We start from the raw sequence: 20,188 nt of genomic DNA on the forward strand, positions 1-20,188 counted from the left end.
TATTATAGCAACCAATACATGACATCTGTCCTACACAAAACAGACCCCCATTAAAGTTTGTCATATTCCTTTTCCAGATACTAAGCAGAGAAAAGTCTCGTCGATAACGAGATAATTCCATTGCTCTAAAGACTCAATGCAAATGATCGCCTTTGCGCGTTTCCCTGCGCGACGCCCGATCTGGACTCTTGATATCAAAATGTCAATGGGCACGGTGACTTCGGAAGAATTTCGCGCGAACCTTTCCGGTGGATTCCTGATCGGAGTTCCAGTCATGTTACACATGAATCACTGAATGCCGTCACGCACTCACACCAACACACACAAACACGAAGGCGTCATTTTCTCGTAGTGGTCACGTGCTTTCGACAGTACCGAGCCGAGTGAAGATGCTTACCCCACAATATCCAGGGTACCAAGTTAGGTTTGGCCAACCCTGGTCACTGAGAGCTCTCCATAAAGTGCGATAAAAGTAAGTTAAAAAGTACGATTTTCCTCGATGGTTATCACCACCGTTTGTTAGTTTGTATTGTTCCATAGTCTACATCTCATACGGATATTAACCATATCAGGAATCGAGCAGATTGTCGAATAAGATAGATAATGCAATGAATACAATGTGAAATATGAGGAATCTATACATAGAAGCATGGCTTGTAGGAGGTAGGTTGCTAAAAACTAGAATTTCCTAGAAATGAGTTCTTACACGAAGTTTTGAGTTGCAAAGAATGACAAAATTAAGAAGTGAGAAAATGCCACACGTCGAAGAATTTTGCAACATGAATGTCTGTTTAATTTAACTACATGGGAGCGTCGCGATCACCCGAGCGAGAATATTTTGCAACCGCGGCGGAAGATTCGGACGCGCAGCGACGATGGACACGGTGGAGAGACAGCCATTGTTTAGGCTTACAATTAAAGGTCCGCTTTCCCCAGATCATAATGGTCTGAATCAAAAGATCCCATGCCATCTTCATCTGATATTACAAGCCAAAAATGTTCTCTGTTAGTCACTCCGGTATAATGATATCAAACTACGCGGTAAAAAAGAAAAAAAAAATGCTCAAGTTTGTAAAATTCAGAAAAGAGGGGCGCGTTTCAGTAATCCAGTTGCCTGCATCTTGTGAGATAACGACTGCTGCATACCATTATGAAAGCCGTTTCACCGCACACCGCTACAGCAAGACTTGACTCAAAATACGGGTGCTGTTCGTTATTCCGAAGGTTCGATATTCCGAAGTTTCGTCATTCCGAAGGTTCGTTAATCCGAAACACGCAAATTCCCTATACCTAGAAGTTCGTTAATCCGAAAATGAAAAAGGGTTCGTTAATCCGAACATTACCTGTGGCGTTATTCCGAAGGTTCGTTATTCCGAAGATTTGTTCATCCGAAAATTCATCGGAAAAACGAACCTTCGGAATAAGGAATCTTCGTACTGAAGAGCCTTCGGAATAACGAACCTTCGGAATAACGAGCTGTAACCCAAAATACACATGTCAAGTAACAAGAAGTTCCATTTCAGAGCTACGATGAGATGCTGCAGAACAGAATCTGTCCCGACCGTAAATGATGTACACCTATCCAGCTCATTGCACCTGTCATTTGAAATATTGTGGTCTATGTCATCCAAAGTGTTCATAATATTTTAATACTTTGGGCCATATGTCTCAAAGCGCAAAAAGGTTATACCAAGTTCATTCTATATAACCATATTCTTCTTAAGATTCCTGCGTAGTTGCGATAACATGCCAGGTAAAAAAAAAAGGGGGAAAAAATCAAAAATTCAATGAACCCAGACACTCCTAGCACTGTATATAGTAGGACTTTGTCACTCTCTCGCCCGGAGGAGTCCAAGTGTATGTTACTATGATTTCGTCATCCCCAGTGACCTTTCCTAGATTATCATGGGATATAGGAAACTAAAGCTTTATGACCTTCTTGCACTTGCGTCTATAATGTACACGGAATATTTATTAGAGAAAGAGAGAGGGGGGGGGGGGAGGTGAGAGTGTGTGTATGTGCTTAGTTGAGAGTAAGAGAGAGTGAGAAATTGAGAGAGAATATTGTATGTATGATGAAAACAGACTAAAAGTGTCTGTGCGTTGTGTGTGTGGTGGAATGATATTGATAGATGGAAAGGGAAGGAGACTGTGTGTATGTGTGTGTTTGTGTGTGTATGCGAGAGAGACACACAGACAGACAGACAGAGGCAGAGACAAGGAAAGAGAGAGAGAGAGAGAGAGGAGGGGGGGGGGGGGCGGGTGAGAGATCGGGGGACCAAACACGGGTCCTTGAGGGATGTTTGGACAGGGTTGCGTTGCATGTAATTTCTCCTCAGCCGGAGGTAGGTGAACTCGCCCGAGCTGACTGGAAGGTGCGCCGCGCGTATGCATCCTTGTCAAGTGTTAATATTTGGCACTCTCAGTCTGCTCCTTGCTCGGAGAGGCAATAAGCAGAGGTAGAGTCACTATGAATCCGGGAGGAAGAGAGGGAGAGATAGAGATAGAGACAGACTATTAAAAAGAGAGATAGGAAGCAAGTAAGACGCACAGACAGATGGCGTAAGCGGACCGAATAGAAAAACAACAACAACAACAACAATATCTATATGCAAATGTGGAATTACTGTACAGTAATGTAGACGGTCATTATATATCATATTGTATGAACATGCGTACATAAGATACAATGTATTGTTTCATGTGTGTGTGTAAGCATAATTATGCATGTATACACAATATAATGATCCACTTAACCCAGTCGTTAAGACGTGTGTGTATGTGTGTGTGTGTGTGTGTAGTTGTGTATTTTCTGCAAACTCATCAGGGGTTTATCATTATGATATGTAGCCTGAGTTTGATGCAGTTTACACTCTAATAAAAAAAGTTCAACTTTGCACCTTTACCTTTGTCACACTGGGAGCACCTTTACGGATGCAACTTTGCACCTTTCTGACCAGTGTCACAATGACAGCGTTGCACCTTTCTGGCCTGAAAGGTGCAAAGTTGCACCCATATAGGTGCTACCAGTGTGACACTGGTAAAGGTGCAAAGTTGAACCTATTTTTCGTAGAGTGCATAAACGTACACGGATTGATAAAGCTTTCCTTTACCCTGGATTTATAGCCTATTCGTTTCGCTACTAAATTGAAACATAAAGCAAAATGAAAAATGTACCAATTTTATGGATTCATTTGCGAGAGTTGACAAGAGTTGAAAAGACTTTGCTGTTCCCAGGGAAGAGAATGTTTTCCCAAAGTCCATAGGAACAATATAAGTAGCAGCAGAGAGACTTTCAATGCGGTAAGACGGCAACAAAAAAAAAAGTCTATCCGATTGTTGTGTCCATAACGCGTAATGGCAAGTGCTCCGTTCTCCTTAATGTCCTTCATGCCACTTTTAGAAAGACTTTTAGAAAAACAATCAGTAAAGGTATAACCAGGTTATACACATCTCCAAAGCAACTTCAAACTAGATGTGCTTTCTGCACTCTGAACAATAAAACTTGGGCTCTTGCTAGCATAATAGGCACTAGCATAACAGGCAGTACCTCTAGAATGGTGAAGTAAATGCAGCAGGGCAGTTGCCTTTCGCAGAAAAGTGACCGAAAAGTCGATTTTAGCGTTTGTGGCTACAGGCACAACGATTTTGGGTATCACCTCACTTTGACACACACCTCCAGTCTGATATGATAGGTTACGGTCGCCTCGTGCAGCTCTTTAAGGGAAGGTTGAACGCTCCTAGCGTACACCTGCGAGCAAACGTAGGTGTCGCTATTACTTATCTTCTTGGGCAGACGCTGTTGTGAACTAGGTTAAGTAGAAATCAATCTAGCAATTGAACGAAGCGGGTCAAGGTAGATACTCTTTGTCATTTTCTTTTTATCTACCTCGGCAAATTGCTTGAAATTTGAAACGTTTCACTAAAACAGCGGTTAAAGACAAATTATGCTCCTGATTTTATTCTGCGAATTTCCAATCATAGAGTCACATTGCTTTGATGCTACGTACCGGTATGCATAACAAATTTAATTATCTTTATCGAATCGAATCAATTAAGTACAACCAGATTCTGAGAAAGTGCCAGACACTTAATTGAGAAATTACACGTACATTCTGCATTCAGCTGCTTATTCACTCCAGTAATTACAACGATTCCTGAGCTAGTGTGCACATGTCGAACTCTACTTGCATGCACACGTACATAGCAGGAATGAAAATAAGTTCACGTCCTTTTAACATGAGATGGCTAGATTAACACTAGAATGCCAGAAACACGACTGGTCGTTGTTTTTTTTTTTACTTATTAAAGCTACATGATTCCTTAAATAGTTCATATTTGCCGCCAGCTCTCTACGAAGCTATAGTGCAACTTAACTAACTTAACTCGCATAAAGAGGTAAAAGGTCTTTTGTCACCGGCATGATTTCCCCCCCCCCTTAAGCAGTATTTGGAAAAAAAAAAAGCCTAAACAAACAAATATAAACCCATATTTCTGGCAGGCTGGAATTCTCTTAATTTAACCCCGGCCCTCCCCCCCCCCAAAAAAAAAAAAAGAAAAGAAAAAGATATAATAAAACAGCAAAGAAAACTCTTCACAACATCTGTATACAAAACATTTCACATGTACCAGCACAAAATAATTAGTAACTAAAGAAATACCGTCACGAAAACTAATTTCGTGTGTAAAACACGATCATCATAATCAAACCCTTCAAACACTAGAGTAGCCGAAAGAAACACTCGGGCATGACTGACAAACCACGTTTGGCTAAGAGTTCACATTTTCGAGAATGACAAGCAAGGTCACTAATATCATGTCCATCAAACCTGCGTGTGGTGTAACCCGTCAAAACACAAATCGTCAGCAAGCAAGAGAATCACTGCAGGACAAAATAAAACAAACATGAAACCAAGATACATATCTAATGAAGATGCCAACACACTTTCATGCAGCGGTGTGACGACTGCGTGTGTGTTTCTCTTTTATTACCCTGAAGCGGATTTTTCATTGGCCCCTTTTCCCCCCATACCCCCTCACGCGTGGAACGATAGCCTTGCTTGAATGCAGCCAACCGACTCGAGTGTCACCACTCGACCGTCTGCACGGAGCGTGGCGCGCACCCCGGAAGGTAGCAGACTCAGAAGTGGTGAGAGAGGTGTGTACACAAACAGACAATATGCTGCGATTCGACTATTTCATGTCTCTCTCTTCTCTCTCTCCCTCCCTCTCTCTCTCTCTCTCTCTCTCTCTCTCTTCTCTCTCTATTCTATCTGTTTCTATCTCACTGTTCGTCCATCTATGCTCATCTCTTTCTGAATCTCTACTTTACGCTCGTCTGTCCGACTGTCCCTGTCTGCTCACCTTCTATCTCTCTTTTCAGTCTATCCCCCTCCCTCTATCTCATTTCTTTCTCTTTCCCCTATCAGATCCTTCATTTTTTTCTGTATATATCTCTTTCTCTCTCTCTCTATCTCTCTTCTTTCGTTCAAGTTTGCCCTCCCCATATCTCCCACTCTCTAGATCGTTTTATGTCTCTTTATTCTGGAACTTACATTCAGATATGGTGAATATAACAGAAATTTGCGATGGGAGCTGTGTACACCAAAGTGATGGATGATATGGTGATACAGACTACACTGATTGACCCAAAGAGAAAGGGAGAGAGAGATAACATATATGAATATATATTTTATATATATTATTTGTCAAGTATATAACAGAAATTTGCGATGGGAGCTGTGTACACCAAAGTGATGGATGATATGGTGATACAGACTACACTGATTGACCCAAAGAGAAAGGGAGAGAGAGATAACATATATGAATATATATTTTATATATATTATTTGTCAAGTAAACGCAGTCATATCACCTCTATCCAAAAGAGTCTTCATTGGTTGCCTGTACAGGAGCGTATTAGGTTTAAGATATTTCTTCTGGTTTATCATAACCTTATTGTTATTGAGGGAACAGGTCCTGATTACAATGTTTGTTTGTTTCGTCAATACCAACCTACACGAACTCTTCGATCCTAGTTTCTTACATATTCCGCTTTCTAGGAAATCTTGGGGGGAACGAGCTTTCGCTCACGCTGGACCAACACTTTGGAATTTACTTCCACGTGAGCTGAAAGACTCAAGCGCCAAAACATCTTTTAGGAGTAATCTAAAATCCTATTTGTTTAGCAGTGCGTTTTGAAGACAGACTTTCATGTCTTCTTTTTCATCTTCTTCTATTATGGTGTATGTATTTTCAGTCTTTTTGCTTTGATGTAAAGCGCCTTGAGCATTTAATCAGAGTGGAGAATGGTGCTATAGAAAATGTATGTATATAATTATGTATTATTATTATAATAATATATACCAGTTTATGTATGTATGCGTGTGTGTATGTATGTAATTCATTATACATTTCCATATATTTTTGTATTAATATGATAACGATGGATCCAGCTTTAGGGAGAGGTTATCGTAATTACTATATTAAGAAGACACGCGATCGTACGGAGACGTTTCGTGTCTCCTTAACGATCACAAGTATATTATATCCTATTCAATCGCTGCTTTACTGCTGACATTACTATAAGTATGCATATATACGTATATATAATATATATATATATATATATATATATATATATATATATATATATATATATATATATATATATATATATATATATATATATTTATTTATTTATTTATATATATATATAATTATATATAGTGTGTGTGTTGCTGTGTGTTTATGTGTTTATTGTTTGTGTTAGCGCGTGACAGAGAGAGAGAGAGAGAGAGAGAGATTGCTGAAGTCAATACAGTTTCTGCAAATGAGGATGATGTACATTAAGAAAAAAAAATAGTCATAGTCGACGTGTAGACAGATCCACAGATCCACAGATGTCTTTCTGTCGAAAAGATAAAACAACAACAAAAAATGGTGTTCAGGCACGCGTTTGAAGCAGCCAGTTCGTATACGCGGCACAATGCTCCGGGATTGTTGCACTGCAGAACATAATTGCGACGCTCAAGGCTATCGAGAGATTCGTTTTCCTGCCCAGTCAAGAGAGCATCATCATGTTAGCAGATGACAGGATCACGCATGATCTTGTGATTGAGAGTGGTACTGTTCACTTCACATGAAACAATTCAGTTTTTTTAATATCAAATCATAAAGGGCCTATATGTATATATGTATATATATATATATATATATATATATATATATATATATATATATATATATATATATATATATATATATATATATATATATATATATATATATATATATATATATATATATATATATATATATATATATATATATATGAATCAGCAATGTGTGTGTGTGTGTGTGTGTGTGTGCATTATTTGTTTCTGTCGGTCCGTCTCTCTGCCTCTCTATTCATATACGATCACCTAAACTGAAAGCAAGAGACGATGAAGAAAAAGAAACAATTTCAACAAAAAATTATTTATGATAATTTTCTGACTACTAATGCGTTTTCAGTTCACACTCCTGTATAATTCGCTATTTTACAAACAGTGAATCGCAGCTTTGTCAGAATTTCGACATTGTGAAAATTGTCCGATTTTTCATTACAGCAGAAAATTGTTGTTGTAGTTCTTTCTTTTTATGGAAGGGTGAATTGCTGAAAAGCCATATACATACAGTCCCTATTAATAACCACCAACAAGGTGGGAAAAGCGATAAACGCAGAGATCAGGTGACACGGGAAATAGGGACCGGGACTATGAAGAAGGCCTCATTTCTGGCTATTTCAGAGCGCCGTCAACCGGTGCAAAAACTTACCCCAGTATTGAGGATAGAACCACCTTGTGTATCGCATAAATCCACTAAATGAATGCATCGTTAGGGGTCAGCCAGTTCTAATTAGTTTCCGGAACATCGATCAAACGAGAGCTGGGGGAGAAGAGTGAATCGATGGGTAATGAGCATTCCGGATAGGATTAAAGGGAATGGTCAATACAAGGACAAAATAGTAATCGAACATTGTGGCAATGGCTTTCGTAATGTCCTGTCACACATTGCGTATATTGTCCACTTTGTGCAATATGTATCATCAAATGTCATTATTTGCAAAAAATTATGATTATATAGGCCTATATAATATGATATATACATACTTATATGTACATATATATATATATATATATATATATATATATATATATATATATATATATATATATATGTGTGTGTGTGTGTGTGCGTGTGTGTGTGTGTGTGTGTGTGTGACAGCCAACAACATACACACAATAGAAGAAATGCACAGCAGTCAAGATTGTTGCCTTTGAACAAGTAGTCGTGGTGACGTAATCGTAACGCTAACATGGCTAATGATGAGTCTGCTGCAATGTCACAATCTAAAAGTTGAGTCAAAGTAAAAAAAGCAAAACAGAATGACACCTGTTTATTTTACGCTTTATTTATGATGATACATCGCATTATTATCTCTTGAAGTGTATATTTTGCTGTTCTCATCGTATGTTGGCCTATGACGATGTCCCCAGAAAATAGATTTCGCTATAATGCAGGCAAACTTTACTACCAAGGTGATTACTCTTATTTTATTCTACATAGAAAATGGAATGTCAATAACCTTTACTTGTTTTTTCTTCTTCAAATGGACTCTTCTTATGTCATCTATAGAAAGTAGAATGTTATTATACCCTTTACTTTTTATTCAAATGGTGGTTCTTGAATTGCTTTTGTAACATCTCCCACTAGTTGCTTGACTCTTTACAAGCTCTACAGATTTTTGTAGCAACTATTGTCGGTTTTTTTTTCAACCGACGAAAGATCTGGCTAAATAAAAAAGAAAAAATGGCGAGACAACAAGTTGTGTGAATTATCACCATCGCTCAGTAACGAAATCAAAAGAGAGAGGGAGAGAGAGAGAGAGAGAGAGAGAGAGAAAGGGGGGATGAGAGAGGGAGGGGGGGGGGGTACGGGTTGATAATACCAAACGCTGTGTTATACGCTTTTCAATATCTGCAATTCCCATTATTTTACTCATTACATGAAGTGATCAGAGTCCATGGCGTTCCGTCACAATGTCCCTGAACTACGCATGGCCGCAATCATTGTCATGGAGAGCGGCTAGCAGCATAGCACACTCCGATCAATTCATTTCACCAACCATAATATGTCAAGTGTCATGTACGTTCAGCATTTGCCTCCGTATACAATGGGGCTACCCATCAATTGATACCAGGTATAAACATCGATAATGCAATGTTGTTCTGTTTTTTTAATGAAACACATAGGCCAGAATTCACTAGGGTGGTACAAAATGAAACCATGGCTTAAACCATGGATAAAAACCATGGAGCGCCAAGTGTCGCATGGAATATTTCGTAATGAAATCAGCCATTTCGTCGATGAAATGATTATTTTGTAAGGAAATGACAACATTTTGTAACTAAATGAACATTTCGTCCACGAAATGATAATTTCATTAACGAAACGGTCATTTTGTCGACGAAATGACCAATTTCGTAACGAAATATTCCGTGCGACACTCTTGGCGCTCCATGATTTTTGTCCATGGTTTAAACCATGGTTTCATTTGTACCACCTTCGTGAATTCGGGCCAAGGTGTGTAAGAATTTATGTACAAGTAATGCGTAAAGGGGGTGGATCACAGGGAAGGAGGAAATGACATCACAAAGGGATTCATTTGAATGGCATTGTTTGGATTTTTTTCCACCAAACATGTATGCCTTGAGCAGAAAAAACAAACAAACAAAATAATGTATAAACGATGGCACACACACAAATGAATATGACAGTGTGTTTGCATAAAAAAGCACACTATCATGGTTATGTATGTAGAATGAGTAAAAGTGTATGCACGCATACAATATACTCATACTGTCATACAGACGCTTGTGCTTAACGCATATCTGCATAATTTCATTGTATATATTCTACACTCATCCTGCCTTACACTGCGTTGGAAAGTATGTTTATCGGGGGAGGGGTAGCAACATTGTGCTTTTAGGCTGTCGGACTTCATTAAAGGTAGTGCGGATCAATGCGCGCAAATACGCGTCCGTTTTCTTTGCTTTATCATTGATGAGTGTGTTCGAGGACATCGAGATCCAGACTGCTTCCCGCCGGCAAAACGTGCTCTGAAGATTATGCCAAAAGCAGCGCATATACAATACCGACGTTAATGTGTGTTTCCGGAAGATTGTAACAGATACATGGGTCACCATGAGGTTATCATGTAAAGACACTTTAACACTGTTTAATGTATTATAATATGCCACTGTTATCGAACAATGACATTACTTTAATAGCCCATATCTCAAGTATACATCCATTTGAATAAGAAATTACACTTTACAAATATTCAAGTTCAATTTTAAGTTGATTTATTTCATTTCCAACAAAATAATCATAATTATGTATAATATATATTTTTGATGTTATTTATAACATATTATATAACATCATTGCATCGTGTATCATAAGGAATATAGATATTATCATCATTTTGTACTGTCTAGATTTATTATTGTGATTATTTACTATTTTTGTTGCCATGACAAAGTGCATTGTTTCTTTTTTACGACACCATTCGTGTATAATATACTTTATATTGTATTGAAAAAAATCCTTTATCGGACGAGTGTAAGAGAAATGAAAAAAAAAATTGTATCACTTTGGATTATGTCAACTTTTTCTTTTCTTTCTTTGTGATGATGGAAATAAATAAACTATTGAATTGAAATTGAATTATTTGCTTTCTGTACATAATGGACACTTCTGTAGAAAATTCACAGCGCTGTGTTATCCATAACCATATTAAATTTTAACATACATGTGCCTTTAGCAATCGACAATTTTTTTTTTGCCTTTCACATCTAAGAAGTCTGACGATTCATGATAGTCAATGACTCTTAGCACATACTTCTGTTTGTTAGTTAATGTGTCTGTGTTTAAATCATTATATCTGTCCTACCAGTGACAAACACAGTTTACTTAAAGGGGATGGCTAGTATTATAAGTGATCAGTGGGAATCAGTGGGTATGCTGGGGGATGATTGTTCCAATCCTTGTGGGATTAATTTAAGAGTACATTATATATCTATTGTTGTGTGACAATTATTTGCTTCAGAATGGTCTCATATTCAAGTAATGTGCAGTTTAATGTTTCCAGGTTAGCATGCCTGTACAGTGACGGGGCGATCGTTAACGGCCCATTAACGACTGTACAGGCATGCTAACCTGGGAACATTAAACTGCACATTACTTATACTTTTACTAATATGAAACCATTCTGAAGCAATTAATTTTCACACAACAATGTACTCTTAAATGAATCCTACAAGGATTGGAACAATCATCCCCCAGCATTCCCACTGATTCCCACTGATCAGTTACTAGCCATCCCCTTTAATATATTTGCTTTCTGTACATAATGGACACTTTTGTAGAAAATTACAGCGCTGTGTAATCCGTAACCGTATTAGATTTTAACGTACATGTGCCTTTAGCAATCGACATTTTTTTTTTTTGCCTTTCACATCTAATAAGTCTGACGATTCATGATAGTCAAGGACTCCTGGCACATACTTTTGTTTGTTAGTTTATGTGTCTGTGTTTAAATCATTATATCTGTCCTACCAGTGACAAACACAGTTTACTTAAATGACAGCTGTCAGTTGGCTATGATAAGATGAAAACCGAATAAAGTTGGCTTTTTTATTTCTCTCTATATTTTTCTTTTCTTTTCTTTTTTTTTGAGAGGGGGGGGGGATAGAATCTGATGTACTGTGTGATAATTATACGTCATGACGTATTCACTTTCTCTCTCTATCTCTTTATCACTCACAGGCAACACACTCACACTCCTAATGTCACGAAGATCGGAAGTAAATGATTCCACTTGTTGTTACATGTTATTGTGTATCTGTGTGCATTACAAAGATAACAACTCACTCATTTTCTCTCTCTCTCTCTCCCTTTCTCTCACTTAATGTTCAGATGCATTAAGCTGCTACCACTGCAACTCCGAGAGTCAATGTCAAACGCCAGAACAACGAGAGTGTAACAGCGAATTCGACGCATGCGTAATACAGACCTCTTGGAAAGGTAGGTCCGTGGCCATGGGTTGGTGGCGCTGTTTACACAAGGGCATTGGTAGTCCCTTGATGTGAAGGGTGCACATTCGAGAATTTCAGTAGAAGACAGATGATTCTTTGCGATCACAACGCAGGGGCGGATCCAGGAATTCCGTTTAATAAAAAGGGGGGGGGGGGGAGGGCGCAAACAATATTTCTTTGGCTACTTACGGGTTTCGTCTCATTTTTTTCTTTTTATTTCTTTTGTTTTAACAACAAATAAAGGGTGCGCCCCCTCTGGATCCGCCGCTGCAACGTGATGATTTTTTTTTTAATAGATCATATTCTTTATTACGTTATGACTTCATGTACATTGAGATTATATATGCAGCTTCCCCTGCACATTTTCCTATTAAGAAAGTAAACATATTCAAGATTTCTGCCTGGTTGCCACACTTTTAAACTTTGCTTCTTAAATCAATCCCTGCAAACACTATCAAAACATTCCATGATAGAAATAACGAAATAAGAACGTACCCTTTGTTTCATTATCTTGCATGTTAATTTTTCTTTGCAAAGCTTTTTATATTAAATAGTTGCAGAAGCCGATAAATGAAAATGAAAATGAATATGAATACTTTATTTTTCTGTAATATTTAGTGTTTCGATAAATTTCTTTAAAAACACGGCAATAGATTTTGAATGTCATAAAATTAACGGTATCCCGTAAAACCGAGTCAGAATGTATTGTGCAGTGATTTGAAGAGGGATAAAATATCAATCTGCCCAATCTATGAGCTCAATACAGGCATACCAAGAATAGTAAGTAAATCTTCTGTTCTTCACTTTTTTTATATTTTAGAGCACTCTAATAATGCTGTAACAATCATAAGAGTCAGTTGAATGAATTGTGCTTATAGACGCAGTATTTCAAGAGATTAATCGCAAAACGAATCAACTCCTTTCTTGTGAATTTGAGATTTTGCAGTTAAAGCCATTATAACAAAGAAAATATGGGACATTGTTTATTATAACTTCAAACGTATTTCTTGTTATGCATAAGGCGGAGTATCTTTGGAAAGGCTTTATTTTGCTCAATCTCTATCTGGACTGACTTTAATAAAATGTTTAAAAATGGCTCTTAACTCCTTTTGCGATTGAACTCTTTGTTTGTTTGGTGTGTTTCTTTTCCATGAACAAAACTAATTTTGGGATAGCTAATTTCCTCTCTGTGTATCCTTCGTAATTGTTTCTGTATATGCAGGTAGTTTATACAGTGAGATGACCATGTCGCGTTACTGCGGGTTCGTGTCGGAGTGCCCCAGGGAGTCGCTGGACAGAACGCCGTTTTGCAACCAGACGGAAGGGAAACTCACGTGTACTATATGTTGCAAGGAAAACCTATGCAATAACGGCGGAAAGGGCAAGCTACTGCGGCCTCCCCCGTGCCCGCCCGTGCCCGAGCCGCTGGTGAAGCGACTTGCCGAGAACGTCTGCGAGGTCGAGGAAGAGGAGCAGTCCTGCTCGACGTCGCTGTGGTGGACAGGTGGGTTGTGGCAGTGCGAGGTCAACGACCTGAGGTCGATAACCTCATCCATGTCCTGGTAACAAATTTGGAGTAGAAAGCCATTGTGAGCTGTGAGGAGGAGGGGGCGCTATACATGACAGACGTAACCAATGAAAAAAAAAAGATATAAAGACATCTGGTAGTGTCTATAATGGTGGGACATTATATAAATGTCTATAGATGTATACATGATAAAATGTTCATAGGTGTATTTCTGAAAATGAAAAAAAAAAAACCTGTTAGAATAATAAACATCCTGTACTCGATGATTTTAATGATGTTTTGCAGTTATCAATTCTTGTGTCAATGAATTGAAACTTTATATATAAGATAAAAAAAGATATAAGATATAACGAAATTCTATTACATATTAAGGTCCCAGACAGCTTCGTAAAATAATCGTCTTCTGAAGTTATCTAAGTGAATTCTTGTCATTAGTAATTGAGGAAAGAAAGTATGCAAGTCGTGTTGCTATCCGTATCTGCATTCTATATTTTCTCCCGCTTCTCCAGAGGAAAGCACCGTGGTGAATGTGATGGCAATTTGCGAAGAATCCAACTCCACCGATGTTTCATACAGCCTTGTGGGCCACACAAACTCGTGTACGAACGATAATCAGAACGAAACTGGCATTTGCATCACGTGCTGTGCGGATGGCCTGTGCTCGAACGCGAAGAACCAATCAGCGACTGTTTTCCCCATCCTTCTATGCCTATTGGTCAGATGGCTGATGACGTCGTGACGGCACAAAGCGGGCAATATACTTTCTTATTGAGACCCTTATCCACCGATATATTATCGTTGTTTTACGAGACTGACTAAGCTATACAAAATGTTGACGCAGTGTAACATTTTCTTTCATTTTGCCTTTGGATGACGAAGCACTATATTATAGTCTGTGAATACCTTTATGATATCGTGTACGGGAGAGTAGAGTATCGTGAAAAATATCTGTCATTCGAAGCAAGGAGGAAGTTTTATTTGGTGAGAAATGTAGATGACAGAAGCGATGAGACTTGAATCCCAATTTGAAGAGCAATATATTATCATAAAGAATATGACAGCCATAAGACATACCTCGTTTCGTCTTATGTTAGATATTCGTCAGCGGAAAATGAGACGATTATACATTTCACTTCCCTTTACAAATGTATTCTGTGAAAGAGAGCACTCTGATTTTTTCAGGTGCTGTTTCACCTAATCATAGAGCTGCTTATGTGTGAATCTTGAAAGGAATTTCATTATTGAAATCAGTCCCAAGTGGTGGCTGAATAAAAAAGACTAAGAAGGCAAACCCAGAACGAGATAAATCTGTGTTAAAGACCGTTTGCTGCCACCAACGTTGAGAATCCTCGCTCATAAGAGGCAACATGTGAGGAAGAGAGTTATAAATAGAGGTTGAAGCTAGCAATCGCAATAGAGCCATCCTGCTGGATGACCCCCGGAAAGTAACCAATGGATGTATACACATGTAGGTCAATAAAAACGTGTATCTGTATTCCGAATCCCCGATCTCTCCCTTATCACAAAGACGATGCGTATAGAGGGGATGTGATGACGAAAATGAAACTATCAATTTCCACCTGTGTGTATATGTGATGACTCTTTGTGAATGTGTGGGGCTGGAAAATGGAAGTTAAGTCACGGGTGTGCCGGCGAGACTTTTAACGCCAACCAAACGTTAATTGTCCCCACAAATTTCCCCTTTAGATTTATTAAGTGACAGACCGAAGACCCACAGTTGTTGTGTTTTGTGTTTAGTGTTGTTTTTGAAGGTTTGGCTATATTGGGTATAAGAGGTATGTTACGTTGTTAAATGGCATGTGAAGTAGTGAGAGTTCTTGCCCACTTCAAGATGGCGTTATATTGCGTATGGCAAGCCAGGTGTGCTCTCTCCCAAATCATTAGCAATATTGACAATCAGTAAAGCTAACGACTCTCATAATGCTATAGTGAATTTGATTATTTTATTATCATTGTTATTATCATTATTACTTTATGTATTATTAATATTGATATCAGTATCAGTATCAACATGGCAATATCCCTGTACAGCTGTTGAAGTTACTTAACTCACGAAATTGAATTATTGCTTTGATAAATTTGTACTTATTTTTCTAAAGGAGATCACTTACATCGTTTAACTCTTCAAAGATCACTTTAATCAATGCAAATTAATATTTTCTGGAGTCGCGCCATGTCTCGGATTTATGTAGATGTCGTTGGCTTTTTGCGGATACAGACCTTAAGAATAAATTCAATAGCCAATGTATTTAAACTTCAAGGCCGATGGTTATCAATGCAGTAATGTGTTGATTAAGCCAAGGAAGAAGAAAAAAGAAAAATGATTAGATAGACATTATTATTATTATCATTTTTTTTTTTTTTGGGGGGGGGGGGCACACTTTCTTAATTAGTATGACAGAGCACGCAGATGACACCACGATTTGTGTTCTGTCGTCTTTGGTGGATTCAACCCGTGGTATAGCACATCTTTGAGGGTTCTAAAACTGGCTGTCTTATGAGTGTATATCGCTGACGAATCGGCAATCAGAGGTCGTCATTATGGTAATGCTAATATACAGCTTTGATTTTGCTCGTATCAGAACGAAGTGCTGCAAATCATAATTATTTTGATTTCATTTTGGTAGCTATATTCTATGCGTTTGCATGTTGATACATGGAAGTGGATTGTTGCAGCTAAAACATTTTTGTCTGACATACAATGAATGTGAGAAGAAATTTGGAGTACTTTGAATCTATAACAGTCTAAGATTCAATGATTGATGTCACATGGTTAATTTCGCCTGTTATGACGTCATAAGCATTGTTTCTGACTCACGTGCAACATATGTAATTCAGATACTATATGCTATACTTGACATTTTGGTAAATTCAGCGTTGGGTGAATTGAATATTACGATTTTGTGAATCGCAATGAAGTCAATGTGAGAAATATTAATATGTAAGTTTTGAATGTAATCCTTTTTACTTGATATGTTGGATGTGTTATGTTAAATATCAAATCACCAATCTTGACGCACTTAAACTGTAATGAGACAGCAATAACGTATTTCGCTAGATCGTATCATTATCATTAATGACCATTCAAAACACATTCGTGCTTTTATATAGAAGTTTTCACAGGCGTCAAATTTACGTACCTTTTCACACTGTTCTAAATACTTCTTTTTTATCTATTGTGTGAAGATTAGCACACATTTCCAAGAGCACATAAACAAAATACCTAGTAACTTTTTATTATTTTACAGCGATATGGTAAACTTGCCTATACGCGGCGTGTATAACTGAATAATATGCTTTCTTAATTGAATGCGTGTCTTGGGAGTTGCACGTTACATGATACTGTAGATGAAAATAACGTAGATCTATAATCCAATCTAATCCAGTTAAATCCATTTTTAATGGGTATGGCTAACCGGTTACAGCTCGTTATTCCGAAGGTTCGTTATTCCGAAGGTTCTTTAGTCCGAAGATTCGTTATTCCGAAGGTTCGTTATTCCGAATTTCATTTTCGGATTAACGAATCTTCGGAATAACGAACCTTCGGAATAACGCCACAAATGTTCGGTTTAACGAACCCTTTTTCATTTTCGGATTAACGAACCTCTAGGTATAGGGAATTTGTGTATTTCGGATTAACGAACCTCCGGAATAACGAACCTTCGGAATAGCGAACCTTCGGAATAACGAACAACACCCTGTCTAACCATCAACATGGAAACAGACAGTAACCGTTGAAGATTTGAAGTCAAAACAACAAGCTAAGCATAATATGAATTTCTGGCCCCGCTTCGGCGATTACGTTACAATGTCACTGAGTACATGTTGGTAATAGCAGGTACCAAGGCGACAGGAGAAATACGCTCGGCTGATTGGTTGTAGTCAACCGCTACCATGGTAACCGCTACCACAATGTGCAAGGTGCAATTTCCGTAATATTTTAACGAGAATGGGGTTCAAATTCATGAAATTCTTCCGTCGAGATGTTTTCATTGCAACTGATTGACAAATTGCCCCTACATCGTCGTAAATAAGCACTGAATTGATCAGTGTTTTAGTAGCTACTAAAACACTGATCAATTCAGTGCTTATTTACGTCGATGTAGGGCAATTTGTCAATCAGTTGCAATGAAAACATCTCGACGGAAGAATTTCATGAATTTGAATAACAAAGCAGTACCCGCTGCATGCTATAAGGATTAGAACCAACACTTGCTGTCGGGCGAAAGCTCGGTGGTCTAGTGGAGATGACGCCTGTCCGGTGATCAGGAGGTCGTAGGTTCGAATCCTGCTCGAGTATGTACGCCCATGATTTTTTATCATGGCTACTACTAAAACACTGATCAATTCAGTGCTTATTTACGTCGATGTGGGGCAATTTGTCAATCAGTTGCAGAGAATGGGGTTATTGCAAAAGGGCTTATTACGAAATGTGGTCATTGATATAAACTATCAGTGAGCCACTACTAGAGAATTTCTCTGGAAATTATTGAATTAAGTCACATTTAAAAATATATATATATTTCTACTTAATGGTCAATGATCTAAGTCTAAGCGGTTCGTTCACCCATATAACCAGACAACTATACATGAAAAGGCTGTGAATGACGTGGTCAAATATTTTTGTAGAACCTTATGTATTTAAAGGACGCTTTCCTCGTGACAAAAGTGTATGCAAGATATCATTGTGATATCTCGACATGAATAATTGCAGTCATGTTGAACGAGAAAAACGTTTCGAACAGTGAGAGCTAGACTTTTAAAGTCGCGCACTCGAACACAGAGAGAACATGCTGGAAGCACGCTGCATGAAGTGCGACAAATCAAAACCTATCCCATATCTAAACGCTTATTGATTTGAGCAAGGAGGAACTTAACCAATTTAAAGCGAGGTTGAATAATGCCTAGTGCACGATAATCCATGTATAGACATCAAGTAATGAGGAAATGAATGTCGCTACTACTATTTTGCCGAATATCGGCTTTTGCCGTCTGTGTGGACCGTTTTCCTCATCACATGCAACTGTCAGAGGCACGTGACATGACTCACGTGACACATTCTGCAAGAATCTCTAGCTCTTTTGAGCAACTCTCGAGTCCGACGGACAAAGTTGAAGTAGATATTGTGCATATTGTATTTCGTAACTGTGTGTTTTCTATCGGCATGATTATGTACTATAGACACAAATGTTTATCCCTTTGTACATACAGAATATTTATACTCACGACATTGTATATACTTTTTGATACTGACAAGACATAGTACTGAAAAATATTAGAGATATCAGTAACGTGTATAAAATTGTAATCAATATCTGGAATGCTTGAATTAATGAAACATTTTGCTACGAGGTTTGGTGAATAGATTAAATACCCCTTTAACTAATGGCGCTTTGTTCAAAGTGTTTCTCATTTCTAAACTCACACACACACACACACACACACACACACATCAACAACGTCTCGCCGTGTCCTTGAATTAACATTAACATTAATATGTAAATTTTCATTAACATTAACATTTACATTAACATTTAAATTAATATTCACATTCACATTAACATTCACATTCACATTCACATTCACATTCACAATTACGTTAACATTAACATACATGTCCTGTTTTATAGAGTAAACACTCTTAACCACGACGGCAAAACACACTACAATGACGATATCAAACCCGACTGCTTATATTTATGATGCACAGAGTGGGATGTATATCATAATCGGCCTAAAAAAGATTAGAATGGCACTGTAGTCACTAATTTACGGCCATCAATATACCAGACTCGGACTCGTATAAGTTATCAAATTATACCACCTTCAGTTAAAGGGATCGTATAGTTTTGGTTGAGACCTAATTTCAGGTTTCTAACATCTTTCGGTGAGATAATGAGAAACCTCTTATGAAATATGAAAGAGCATGTAATGCTATGAGGAATTAAACGTTTATTTTGATGAAAATTGGTTATGAAATGGCTGGGATATCCAAAAAGGAGCGATTCTAATACAGTGTCGGTCCCACACTTTTTTACGATCGCTTTGTTTGACTTTGTTTTTGGATGTTTCAGTCATTCCAAACCCGATTTTCATCAAATAAACTTTGAATTCCTCTTAAAATGGTATGTTCTGTACCATATGATAAGTGTTTTCTTGGTATCTCGCAAAAAGTTAAAAACTCAATTCTCATCTCCACCAATACTGTACCACCCCTTTAACGTCCCGATTTAATTGGGGAGCATGTTATGACAATATAAGAACAGTACCGTTTTCCTGTTAAATACATAATATTATTCAATGTGCTGTGATGCATATGTATATATTTGTATAAAAATATCGATATATAGAACATCGACTGCGCATTGAACAGTGAACATGTGAGCAGAGAGAATGGAAGAACGTGCTTCAGATACTATTCCAAGCAAATATCAAGCATAATGAACATAGAATAGCATCTACCCTTACAAACTTCCTTGGGGAACACCACAATTGA

General features: G+C 37.9%; 1 protein-coding gene across 1 annotated transcript; it reads left to right on the forward strand.

Moving 5' to 3' along the window:
• The first annotated feature begins 13,382 nt into the window (after positions 1 to 13,382).
• LOC140245111 (uncharacterized) lies at positions 13,383 to 14,410 on the forward strand. Its single transcript, XM_072324708.1, has 2 exons — positions 13,383 to 13,647; positions 14,181 to 14,410. The coding sequence occupies exons 1-2, from the start codon at positions 13,383 to 13,385 to the stop codon at positions 14,408 to 14,410; spliced, it is 495 nt and encodes a 164-aa protein (XP_072180809.1).
• The last annotated feature ends 5,778 nt before the right edge of the window (positions 14,411 to 20,188 follow it).

This window comes from Diadema setosum, chromosome 22, assembly GCF_964275005.1.
Source record: "Diadema setosum chromosome 22, eeDiaSeto1, whole genome shotgun sequence".
Taxonomy (NCBI): domain Eukaryota; kingdom Metazoa; phylum Echinodermata; class Echinoidea; order Diadematoida; family Diadematidae; genus Diadema; species Diadema setosum.